The sequence below is a fragment of the Lepidochelys kempii genome, chromosome 2, assembly GCF_965140265.1.
Source record: "Lepidochelys kempii isolate rLepKem1 chromosome 2, rLepKem1.hap2, whole genome shotgun sequence".
In the NCBI taxonomy this organism is placed as follows: domain Eukaryota; kingdom Metazoa; phylum Chordata; order Testudines; family Cheloniidae; genus Lepidochelys; species Lepidochelys kempii.
In genome coordinates, this window is record NC_133257.1 from 179,044,028 (window position 1) to 179,057,616 (window position 13,589).

General features: G+C 41.5%; 1 protein-coding gene across 1 annotated transcript in view; it reads right to left on the reverse strand.

Moving 5' to 3' along the window:
• Positions 1-1,455, reverse strand: part of POU6F2 (POU class 6 homeobox 2) — a 371,569-nt gene extending 370,114 nt beyond the window's left edge. Inside the window, exon 1 of the mRNA XM_073329486.1 lies at positions 1,351-1,455. Within this exon, the coding sequence (XP_073185587.1) occupies positions 1,351-1,455 (105 nt within the window). The remainder of the gene's footprint in view (positions 1-1,350) is intronic.
• Between the last annotated feature and the right edge of the window lie 12,134 nt (positions 1,456-13,589).

Consider the following 13,589-nt stretch of genomic DNA (forward strand, 5'->3'; position numbering starts at 1 on the left):
TGGGGGATTTTTAATAAAAAATGTATTCTCTCTTTTTAAAATATTTAAAGCAATACTAGTCTGTGGTAAACATGGTATTACGTATCTGACATTTTCCATGTAAAAGTGCATTACTGCATATGATGATATTAATAAACCATATGCTTTGAGAGACTTCAGTGCTTTGCTGTAATTTAGTTGAAAATAGTAAAATGTGTGTTTTTCCACCACTGTATTAACATACAGGGAATACAAATACTGTGTCATCACTTTAGCAGCATGTGTTCACTATGCTGGAAACATATGCAAAAAAATAACAAACTTTTGAGAGTTCATAAATATCCTTTACCAGAGACTGATTTATGAGTCAATGGTTAATGAGAAAGTGTTGAGTACTTAAAATTTTGTTAGCAAAAAATCAGACACCCTCTTCCCACTCCTATTGCACTCATAGGGAAACAGCCCTTCCTATGCAGCAGGACACTATAATTTCTTTCACCACCAGTCCAGGTTATTATTTGAAGGCAAATGAAAAGACAATGATTCTTCTCTCTTCTGGTTAAGCTCAAAACAGATCATTTAAAACACACACACATAGAACTACAGACTTATCAGAAATCACAAAACAGAAAGAGAAGGACTCACTGACCCATTTGGAAGACAAAAGACGACAAAACGGAAAAGCTCTAAAAATCAGCTTGTGAGGCCTCAGAGAGATATTCTTCTGGCATTTCATCCCAGCAGCCCCAGACCAGTTCACTTCCCTGGATACAGGGAGGGAGAACTAAATAGAGCTGTTTATTAAAGCTGTTGTGCTGGATTGCATTAGGAAGCACGAGCAGACCACCTGGACCTTTCAGATTGTGGCAGTGTTTAATTTGCAGGCTGCCCCTCTGCAGCAGCAAAGACTACTACATTTACCAAGCTCAATCACACATTATCTGGGTTAGGAGTAAAAAGCAAAGAAATCCACAGCCTCTAGTATAAAAATGCAGCCAATATACAAATAATGAACAGCATTAGGAATATGAAGCAACTCCTTAGTAAACATAATACTTTTGCTCTTCACTTCTTCTACTTCAGTATATTTAGACAAAATACAAAGGTAAATTAAAAAATAAATATTGACAAAGCTCAGACTAAATTATAAACTGGGATTATTAAAGCAAAGCATGACATTTTTAGGTTTAACTAGTGAGTCCCTGGCCAGATTAATATGGTCTTTTGCCTTTCTCACTTTCAGCACTACACTTGCTGGTAGCTGAAGATACAGATAGAAAGATGGTACTGTAAATATGAATTACATGAATCATATGGTTAGACCCTTGTGAAAAAAATAAAAGGGGAGTTGAGAAATGGCTGACTCCATACCTGACCAATTACAGCTTGCATGGTCCCTGTGTCCTGCTGAGCTGAAAGATCGCAATCCATCATATGTAGTCTTTGAAAAGGAGAATGGGGGTTTCTGGCATGCATCTGTCAATCAACTTCTGCACTCACAACCATCACCAAAAGCAAGGGAAAAAAGTCAAGCTGCTCCACCAAATAGGATGAAATAGTCATGTGACCTTCAGCACACTCACACACATACATACTTCCATATAACGTATGAATTTTCTGCAGATATGAAATGACATTGACAAATACCCAACACCAAGTAAATAAAGTGAGACAAACAGCTACTCACCAAAGACAAAACACTTGCTGTAATCTTCAGCCTAAAGATTTAACAAACCCAAGAGGTATTTTGAACTGATGCTTTCTCTTTAAGCCTAAACTTTCCAGATAATGTGATATCATTTTATGTATGGATACAGTGGTCAGAACTTTAACCCTTTGTGTTCTCTCTTTTTATTTATTTATTTCTCCCTTGTTATTCTTCTATGGGCTGACTGATTTCCTGATTTCTTTAAGTTTCTTTTTTGTCAAAGTGAACAGTCTTGCTGTGCCTCTTATGTCCATATACAAGTAGTATGAAATCAGTAAAAACTAGAAGAAGGGGGAAAAAAAAGGGGGGGGGCTGTGAAACTGGTGCCCTTAACTAAAAGCTTAAAATAGTCCTCATTGTAACCCACCATCACCCATTGAACATTTGCTGATTGGAAATACATATTTAAGTATGAGTTTGTGTGAACTGTGATGAGCACTAAAAATATAAAATATTCAAACTATGTAAATCCTACTCACAGAACCCTTTCCATTTTGAAGGTTAGCAGAGTTTTGGTTCATTCACTGCTCCGCTGAACTGACATAAAATGTTGTTACTTATGATGGCAAACATTACCATTTTTTTCGAATGGAAACAGTTTGTTTCATATATCTTCCCTTCTGAGTTAAGATTTGCAAGAATTTCCAGGACTATTTTTTTTCTTTCTTGTCAAAATATATCATGCACTTGTCTCCAAAAGCTGAGTGTTATGAACAACACGTTACAGCATTGATTGCTGATGTATTATTGGCCAGTGATTGCTGAAGGGTGACATTAATGTAACCCAGTAGCACTTTAACCCTTTGAGGATCAATACAGCTATCTGGCAATATATTAAAATAACAGCCCTGATGTTTTTGCAGTATTACTGTTCAACATCTAGCAGGAGAGTGAATTTCTGTGTGGGGGGGGTGGAGGGTGAGAAAACCTGGATTTGTGCTGGAAATGGCCCAACTTGATGATCACTTTAGATAAGCTATTACCAGCAGGACAGTGGGGTGGGAGGAGGTATTGTTTCATATTCTCTGTGTGTATATAAAGTCTGCTGCAGTTTCCACGGTATGCATCCGATGAAGTGAGCTGTAGCTCACGAAAGCTCATGCTCAAATAAATTGGTTAGTCTCTAAGGTGCCACAAGTACTCCTTTTCTTTTTGTGAATACAGACTAACACGGCTGTTACACTGAAACCCATAAATATTAGCTTCATTTTCTTGTCCTCATTTTAAAATTCCAGTTACTTTACTACTGTAAACAAGCTGGCTTTGAATAACTGTCAGAGTAAAAAGCAGTACCTGCACCTAATATTTGCATCATACCCTTTCCAGTTTAAACAAGGTTATCAGTAGTTTTTTGTGAATAATTTTCTTTTTCAAAAGGTATTGTAAATATTGACCTAAGTATTCCTAATTCCACTTATGGCTTTAAGAAAAACCACTTGGAAATCTATAAAGTAAATTTCTTAGTCATAAAACACACATATGATCATGAAAGATGAAAATTGTATAAATAGCACATTTTCTGGTCCTGCTTTTTGCTGAATTTGCTCGTCTAATTAGTCTAACGATTTAAAATTAAGACTCCAACAACCAGGGATGCTTAAAACATAACAGCATGTCAATGAGTGTTTGTGAGAAAGTAGAAGGTGGGGGACGTGAGAGAGAGGTGCCAATTTGATTTTGCATTTTCCAGTTCTTCTACTACAGTTATTTTAAAATTACTAAGTAGAAACTTCAGAAAGAAAGTTTTGCTGCATATTTCAAAGAAAATGTGAAAGATACGAAAAAAGAATTTCCACATCGGTACATACAAGGAGTCAAAAAAACAAAATATGGGACAAAAACTTCTTCTAATCAAGGACTGTAAAATATGTGCAATATTCACGGGAACTTTCCCCCTTGGAACTGGAAAGGAGTACTTGAAATGGTACTTCCAACATCTGCTCTGCATTTCATTTCTAAACATAATTAAAATACACCACTCATGCTGAAATCTTATCTGTTCCTCCTTATCCAGTATCATCAAACTAATACCCTGGGTTGCCTTTCAGTCAATCTAGAATTTGCTGCGGTTTCATTCTTCAAGACGATCCTTTAAAAAAATAGTTATTGTTGTAAAGGGCATAATCATCATCAATATGATCAGCGTGAGTAAAATAAAATAAACCTACAGCTGGTGACTGGGAAAGAGAGCAGAGGGGGCTGCCTGAGCAGTCTCCACAAAAACAGCCTCGCTAAGGCAAACATAGGAATCTGAAAGGCAAGTTGAAGATGTTTGTTTTATGGTTTCTTTTCAGGAAGAGCCTTTCTGCAGCGGAAATGTATACACTCATTTCAAATTTCTGTAACTTCTCTACGCAAAACAAACCTCTTACACTTGTGGGGATTTTATTAGCATACACCATGACCTAGACACACCCTTCTCAATAACAAACACTTCACTGTGTACACACACACACAGAACTGATACCCCCTCCTTTACACAGACACACCCTCTTGCACACAAACACTCAGAAGCTGGCAAACCACAAAGTCCCTACCACACTCACAAGTATATACACACCCGCAAGGAGGAACTCTTTGCTTACATTCAGAAATGTGCTGCCACTCAGTTTACAAAGACTGATGAAAATTAGAATTCACTCTTCTAGTAAATGCAAATCTATTTAAAAAACTTCCTTTGTTCAGTGCCTCTGCGTAGAACTAAAATTATTGACAATAGTATTAACCCTAACAGCCTGGAGTTTCTCCTCTGCCACCCATCATTTCCTCTCACTTCTGTAATGCATGCGGTTTGTTCCCTCAGCAAAGTTTGCCTGCATTTGCAAGCATCTGCCACTCACGCATGACTACTTTGTCCTGTGGTCTGAAGGGTCCACTCCAGCACCTCCATTGCTATCACCCCCACAACTTCACTGTGCAACTTCCAGGCCCAACCTTGGCCATGCTCGGACACTTGTTGATGGTGTTCCCCCCCATTCTTGTTGTTTATGGGGGAGGGGGGAAATAGTTTTCTCCCCTGACTGCAATTCTTTTTTCTCCTCAACATAGTAACTTAGCTCTATGCTCACTAACCAAACTGAAGAAAACAACAAGTGAGGGAAAAAGGTAGCTCATGCCATAGTACAGATCCTAGGTGGGGAGCAGAGCTCAAGGTGGTATTTAGAAGACCAGAAATGAGCTACGATTCCCTTCTTTGCAAATAATAATAATAATTGAAGGATAAAAATGACAAACCCTGCAATGCTGTGATGTGGCATCACAACCTGTTGTGTTGTTTACATAATGGGTAAATTCTGTTTTCCTTTATAACTTTTTAATGTTGCTGATGTCAATGGAATTCCCTGGGTGTAACTGAGAGAATAATGTATTTGTTGCGTTGTGATGACAATACATTTCTGTGCAGGACCATGCACAGCATTCTTATATATTTGTACCGTGCCTGGCACAAGGGGAACCCGATCCTGATTGGCACCTTTGTGATATAAATAATTAACACATTAATAATAGTAATGACTCACTCAGGGACATTTCCCTTTATATTAATACAATTCAACAGACAAAATTCTGTTCTCAATTACACAGGTATAAATCCAAGGTGACCGTTCACTTTATTGGATTTACATCAGTGTAACTGAAAGCAAAATTTAGCCCATGGGATTTTGCACCACGCACTCTATGTACATGGTAGACCCATTATATCCATGAAATCTGGGACAAGCAGTACCTCTCAGCCCCCAAACACAATAAAACAATACCAGTTCTAATTAACTTTATTTTCTCCCTCTTTTTTCAAAGTTTATTTCCTTTCATCTGCTGATAAATTCTCGGCAACATTTTTCCTTTCTTCAGGTGAAACAATAAGAAATTTTAAAAATGATTTAAAATGAGCAGTAATTCTGCTATTGAGCACCGGCTGGAAAAATGTCTCTGAGCACAGTCCCTGGACTCTTCGACACCTGCTCATGATGATACTGACACAGCAATGGTCCAATAAACTCTGTACCTTCTTCCAGGGGAATAGCTGTTTTGGAAGAGGCCAATACAAATTTAACAATGACAGCAGAGCATCACTTAATTTTTCTTTTGTAATGATTAAAATGCTTTAGAGACAAATTCACTTCTGTTCAAAATTTATGGTTTTTCTTGCCCTGCCTTGAAATGGGAACGGATAGTCCTTTGATAGATAAGCAGACTGAAAGGTTGTCTAGTTTCACTGAGGTCTTTTTAAGCCTCTACTGAAATGCTAATTCGGAACTTCTTACAGCAGTTCTCCTTAGAGAATCAAAATAGATACCTCAAGCTTCTTACAGCAAGAGTACACTAGGGGGACTATTTTTCCTCTGTCTGCCACTACAGAGCACAACATTGTCAGAACAACCCGTGCTACCTTTAGAACACTGGCCCTTTACTCTCGAGAGCTAATAGGTTAAATACATAAGGCCCAGTTCTGCACTTTTGAAGGTAAACATGCTTAACTCTAAATTTTCATTGGATCTCTGTGCAGCCTGGGCAGCACAACTTATGCTGTAGTTTGCCTTTTTATTGGAGGTGGGTTTTCCCCATGGGCCAAATTCTCCTCTTATTTAAACTTAAATATTCATATTTACAGGGACTGAGAGTAGAATCTATCTGTATATGTCAATTTGGTAAACAGAGTTAGTATTTTTCCTGGATTTGGAACTTTATTTCTTTGTGCCACTTCTGTGTGCCTCATTTTGGCTTTCACAGTCCTATGTACGTCTTTTCTGATTAAGCCACACAGTGTCCCTCCCCAACCAGCCATAGAGGTGGGGTGAGCACTGTCTCGGCTAGCATGGGAAAGAAAACACTTGGCCCCTTTAAGTATTGTAATCCCCGCCCCTTGTGGGAACTCAGCCTATTCGTGGGTGCAAGGAAGGCAGGAGGTGGCTCTGTGGATTGGTTGGACAGAAGAGTGCAGCATAAGCCTATTGGCCCCTGCAGACCTCCAAGGGAAAGCACTGGGAAGAAAATCCCCATGTCCCATGGAATTTTTTGGGCTTTGATATTGGCATCATGCTAGTAGCCTTTTGTGGACTAAGAAGGAATTTTCCCCTCATTGCCCAACTGACCTGGGCAGCGTGGGTTTTTTGCCTTCCTATCAGCAGACTAGACTGGTGGATAGGTTAGGTTGTCAAACTCATTTTTTTTACAATTGGCAGGTGCCCAGTGCAGGTATTCACTGAATGATGGGCTCAAAGTTCCCTGATAAACTGGAATTGGAAGCAGATTAGGAGAAGACATCCCCTAAAGAAGGTGAGGACTGCTGAAGTCTGGTGCAGCAAGGAGACAAACCTTCTTCCCCATCCCTTTAACCTAAGGGGAGGATAATGGGTTCCAAACAAAAGTTCTGGGCCCAGGTTATCTGGGTGAGGGAGGCTGACAGCAGTCTTCCACCAGGTGGAACAGATTACAAAGGAAGGATGACTTGTATTGGATGAGCTATTCTCAGATGTGTTACTTAATAGTTAAACCATATTCCAGGCATCTTGCTTTTCTTCCAGTGGTGTTTAGGACAATGCTCCTTTTAGCCATTTCTTTACCGGAAATAATATACATCACAAAAGAAATTATGATTTGCATTGTATGAGGAATTAACAATAGTTGGCTGAAACAACAGGATTCAAGCAACTCAGCTAACATGTGAACAAGCAAGAAGTGATTCCTATATTGCAGTGGTTCTCAAACTTTTTTTTTCACGTACCACTTGAAAATTGCTGAGGATCTCGGTGGACGACTTAATGATCTTTCCAAATGTTGTTCGTACCATTAGCTAACTATTGTAAAGCACATTGGATAAAAGCGCTATATTTAAAAAAAACCCTTAATAATAATGAATGTTTTTTTGTTCTACAAATAAAAGCACACAACTCATAGTTTAATATCCGTAGTCTTACCTTTTTAATACGATGGATGTGCCCTCTCTCCCCCATCATGGCAGCCTCGAGGTAGGGCTGGGAAGGAGGGGGGGGGGTGTCTCTACCTCTCTCTCCCACTGCAGCAGCCTCCAAGCTGAGGCTGGGAAGGAGGGGGTCTCTCCCCCACCACAGCAGCCTCAGAGCTGAGGCTGGGAAGGAGGGCCATCTCTCCCTGGCCGCCACAGCCCTGGACCTGGGGAAAGTTGCCTCTTTCTCTGGCCACCGCAACCCTGCATGTCCGAAATTCCCCCCACCCCCTCTTTTCACCCCACTGCCCCCTCCCACCTACCCCCTATTCCCTCCAAAGCCACCACCTCACCTTTCATGTGTGTCTTCTTTAGGGTCCAGCACCTAATTAGTGGAGCCGCGCACCTGCACGGTTCCACTAATTAGGAGGGTGGCCCTTCATTCTTTCATGTGCGGACGCCCCGGAGCACACCTTAGAGGGAACTATCCGCGGACCACCTGAATGGAGCTTGTGTACCACCGGTGGTCCCCAGACCACAGTTTGAGAACCTCTGCTATATTGCATATAATGATTCCATGATACTATTTTTACATATTTATTTGTAATGGTATAATCACCTGATCAATATTTACTGTACTACTTTTTGTATAAACAGTTCCCATTCTGTATTCTTCCAAAAACCTGGGAGGGGTTTGGAATTCCTCTGCTGAAAATGAAAACAGTAATACCTGTCAAGTATAGCTATCTCTCTCCAACTTTCTCCTAATTGAGGTAATGTTGTGATTATGTCAGTGTGCATACGGGGAAGTAGGTGTGGTTTCCCAGTGTGCTTGACTGATGAATAACTCCACGATCATTCCATATTCATTTGTTTCCCTTCTCATACACATTCCTGTCAGTAAGGTATGTTGAACAATACAGAGGCGGATTGTGTATACACAATACACAGCTTATTGGAGCAATACTGAAGGTATCCTCATAGGCAAAAAAATGCGTGTGGTGAAGGCAACAATACGCATTAATATTCACCAAATCCCGCAAGCAGCAGGTCTGCATATTTCACCAGTCATACGAAAAGACACCACAAATAGGTACAAATAGGCAACTCACGACATTAGAGTGGGTTATCTCACAGAGACAAGTGCTTCCTTGGTAGTCAACTCATATAGTGTGCTCATGCACTTTAAATCTTTCTAAATATCCATTATGCAACATCAGGTCTGAGCAGATGACAGGTTAGACGAAAGCTATGGAAACATGTTAACATACTAAAATATCAATTATGTAATATTACTCATTGTTTGTTTTGGTATCATTTGTCAATGGGGTGGACCTGAATGTTATCTACCTTTGCACATGGCAAAGTGTTTCATTAGCATATAGTTATTATTAATTATTATTATTGTAGGCAGAACTGATAGCAATGCCTACAGTGAAGGTTATCCAACATTTTCCATTTTAAGACCCTGCTTTCAATTGCTTATAATTTAGCTAAACTTGAACCTTCGGGCTGAAATTTTCTATGCAAGATGTCTGCTTCAAGATGACTTTTTGTTTAAAGTTTCAGCTTAAACAGTTCAGCCATTACTATGAATGAATTTAGGGAAAAGCATCTCAAAAGGGAAAACATTGTTTTGCCAATGTTAAAAAATTATTGCAGCCATTTTGTTGAGTTGTTCCACATCCCATGCCTTGCAACAAGAAATTTTAAATTTGTTGAGGGGGTGGAGAATTCCTTATACTACAAATGTGCCTTTTACCAACCCCATGAAAATCTGCCCAAATTTGGTTAAATTATACGCCTCTGAAAAACTGCAGTGTTTTGGGGTGGTCACCCCAGGCAGGCTTGAAGGGGATGAAGTAGGCCACTTAACCTTAGGCTGTACCTGGAGGAAACCCAGAGAGTTCTAGGGCCTAATTGCGCATGAAGGCCAGCTGCGGGAGGAGCGGAGTGGGCTCTATAAAGAGAAGAAGTTGGTTAACTGCAGGTTTCCTCCCCATAGCCTTACTCCTGGATACAAGGGGGGAGGGCAGGAAGCTGTAGGAACAGAGTAGGAAGCAGTTCAGCGAAGGAGCAGTAAGGGCTGGGAGAGTAAAAACCCAGACTCCTGGTGCGGGGGGGGGTTCCGGACTGGAACCCAATGCAGAGGGTGTGCCTGGGTTCCCCTACAAGTCACTGCTAGAGTCACATTAGGGATAGCCCATCTGGGATGGTTGAAAGCAGTCTGGAAGCAGACTTTGATGATACCCTGGAAGGGGGGAGAATTTGACTCAGTCGAAGGGCTAGGCCATGAACAGGAAAGTGCTGCAGCTCCCAGCTCATGCAGTAAGTGAATGGAAGGACAGAATTGAGTAACTGCAGAAAGTGGCATCAGATCAGGTAGCAAAACTAATTCTGCAGATGAGCCACAAGGAGGCGCTACTGAGTTATGAATAGCGCAGACCACATCATATGTGGTTTGCATATATTCAGTAGAGACTTGTTAGAATTTGACAGCTACATTCTCTGAAGATCCCATCTGCCCTGAATATGCTCCATGTCTTCACAACTCCTTTTCCAACTGAACTGCATGTACACCACCCCGACGGAGTGACTGAGCATGCTCCAATGTAGGGTTCCAGGGCCAAGCAAGATTTTCCTGCAGTTGCTCCTTCTTGGCTGCCGAGGGCCACGGTACGTATGTCTACGCAGCGTTTTGGAGCAAGTGGGAGCAAGCCTCCCAGCCTGGGCTGACGTACTCGGGCTAGCAGGGCTTGCATGAGCACTCTTAAAATAGCTGCACGGACAGCGCTTTGAAGTTGCAGCTTGGGCTCTAAAGGCTTGTGGGATGGCTGGCTTCACGGCCCCCGCTGCAACTCCGAAGCACTATCTGCACTGACATCTTTAGAGCAGGGTTTACTGTGGGCTCCGCTAGCCCAAGTCTGTGAACCTGGGCTGGAAGGCTTGCTCCAAAATGCTGTGATGACATACCCTGTGGGCCCCAGGACCAGAGCAGAGAGCCTCTCTCCTGTGCTGATGCCCAAGTAGCATGGGAGGGTGAAGAGGGACAAAAGCAGAGAGGATCAGGACAGGAACAGGAATTAGGGAGGGGGTGTAGGACAGGAGCAGGGTGGCACTGAGCATAGCAGGGGAGGAAGGGACAAGAGCAAGAGCTGGGGTGGGGGAGACAGGAACAGAAAGTGGGAGCAGGCCAGGATCCAGGAGAAGGAAGAGGAGTGTGAAACTGTGCTGCTGATGTGGATGCCTTCTGGGGAAGCTAGTGCTCAACTGTCAAAAGATCTAAGTAATGAAGAAACTGTGAATGGTGTTACCCTGGGGGAACTCTGCACCATGGCACGCATGCAGAATTCATGTCCCTTGCAGATTTCTTTTCCTCGCAGAAAGCAGATTCTGCTAGGGATATGCTGCAATTACACCTTTCACCCATCCGGCGCTGCTGTGGCACCAGAAGAGAGGGCAGCCGGCTCAGGGCTGGAGCAGCCAGCTGCGGAGAGGGAGTGGTCAGAGCCTGGCTTCCTCACAGTGCCCTGCCCACGGGGCCAGGTGAGGAGGCATGGGTTATGACGGGGGGACAGACAGAGTGGGACACATGGGGCTGCTGAGAGGTCACAGACTGGGGTTCAGAAGAGCTCATGGGGGGGACAGACTGGGGCAGAGGCACAGGAGCTTGTGGGGTGACAGCATTGAGCCAGGGGTTGAATGAGGCGGGAGCAGGGACACATGAGGACAGGAGGGAGAGGGTGGCTGAGTGGGGCCACAGGGACACAAGGGTATGGGGGAAGGGAATGCAGGGACACATGGGGATAGGGCAGATGTGCCTGACTGAATGGGAGAGGGTAGGGGTCAGCCAGGGTCTGCATGGGGGAAGCTCCCCAGCTCCCTAACAATCCCTTCCTGCCCTCTCACCAAAAAAAAAAAATCCTGTTCCATACTTCTCCCACCCACACCCAACAACCCTCCAGTTTCACTCCCAGACTGCTTCCCATCAATTACTTCCCTAAGCTCCTCCATTACCCCTAACTGCCCCGAGCCTTTGCGCTGCTTCTGAGGGGAGGTAGAAAATATGTTTCTGTATTGTAGTTTAAATGAATTATTACTCAAAGTTCTGTATTAATATGCTTAGTAAGGAATCTGTTTGTCTAAAAACATTTCCTGAATCTTCTTTGTTGTCTGTATTGTTACAGATATACTTGCTTACAGGTATTTTGAAACAAATTACCAAAATAATTGAAACTTGTGTGATTATATTGTTATTTTGACAAAATATGCAGAATTTTGAAATATGGTGTGTACAATTTTTAATTTTTTGGCACAAAATTACCCCAGGAGTAATAGTATGGTTTGTATGTGTGGAAGAGCCGCTAGGACCCAGTGTCCCCCGGCAGCTTGCTCCTCATGACTCTGGTCTGGAGTGAGGAAGCTACAGTACTCTAAAACAGTTCAATAAAACAAAGACTATTTTAAATTTATCTTGATAGTCAAAGCAAGCTTAATAGGATGCAGATAATTGGGACAATTGCTTAATGAAGAGGATCAATTTAATCTTATTGTGCACAATGTGTGACATGCCACTTTCATGGGGTGATCATAGTTATCCAAGTTGCTTTGTTGGAATATCTTTAGGTTTTAATTACCCTGTCAATTACAATTAGTGGTATTACTGTGGAGGTGAAATGCTACAGATTGCTTGTGGCTTCTGTTCTCTGCCTGTTTGCATCCATCAGTCTTGAATGAGGAAGACTTTACACATTTTCTTGACGTGGATGCTAAAAAGCTTCCGGTGAGAGGTACGCTGTATCCGATGAGGAGGTGCCATGAAAAGAACAAACCCAAATAATGGCATAATGGAAAAGCATGAAGAAGAGTTTGACATGGATTGCCTGATTATAGTGGAACACTTGTCTGTTTACCAACACTCAGGAACAGAATGGAATTAGTTGGTGAATGGAAACAAACTGTTCAACGGAGAGTGTTATGAAGAAAAACAGCCATATTTGGAGAAAACAAAGCAAAATTACAAGTGTTTTGTATCAATGGAATATACTCCTCGACAATTATGAAAATCACATAAAATGAATAGTGCTTAAGTGGAAAGAATAAGGGCCAACTCCTCAGCTGGTATAAATCAGCATAATGCTATTGAAATCAATAAAGTTATGTTGATTTGCATTAACTGAGAATGTTTACATTTCTGTAACGTGCGTAGCATTTTGGATGAACTTTGTTTTGTATTTTTGTGAGGCCATCACTGAATGAAGAGAAAACCAAATCACTGAGACATCTATATCAGACAGCTTATAAAGTGACCTCGACTAAATTATACTTAGACTGTATGGTACTATGTAATCCAGTCACTTGGTTATGGGACCCAGAATCCTTGTCCTGCAAAACCCTGTTACTGAAAGTAATTTCACCCACATGAATGGCGCTTACATGAATAAGAGTTGCAGGTCTGTGTTTTTAAAAGGATATTGTCAAGTTAAAAAAGCTGTGTATTAAAAACATATTTATCTTGTGTTACTAACCACCATAGAGAATAAAATTGAAAGACTTTTAACAATCAAAACTGTTTCTGCTGTTGGTTCTGCATTTCAGTTAGCTTGGGCAACAAAAGTAGGTTGGTCAGTGTCCCCTATATCTTTAATCAGTTTCTCTTTCAGGTTCCCATATACAATGCTGCAGTACTTGGACTGGAAACATAGAAAGGGAATGATAAAATTCATACAAGAACTATTTTAATTCAATTATTTCTCCATAAAATATTTCTCCATCTCTGTTTATAATAGGCTTTGTAAACACTTGATTTATAAAACACCTCAAAAACCTTTTTCCCTGCAAATTTAGGACCCAAAATACTTAACAGTGTCCCTTTATGCATCATTTATTTCCAACAGCCCATGCATGCAACTCCATTAATATCAGTGGGAGTTCCATCATAGTTCAAAGTTAGGTGATTACCTGCAGAGTGTGTTATCTCAGCTAAGGTCTGCCGTAACT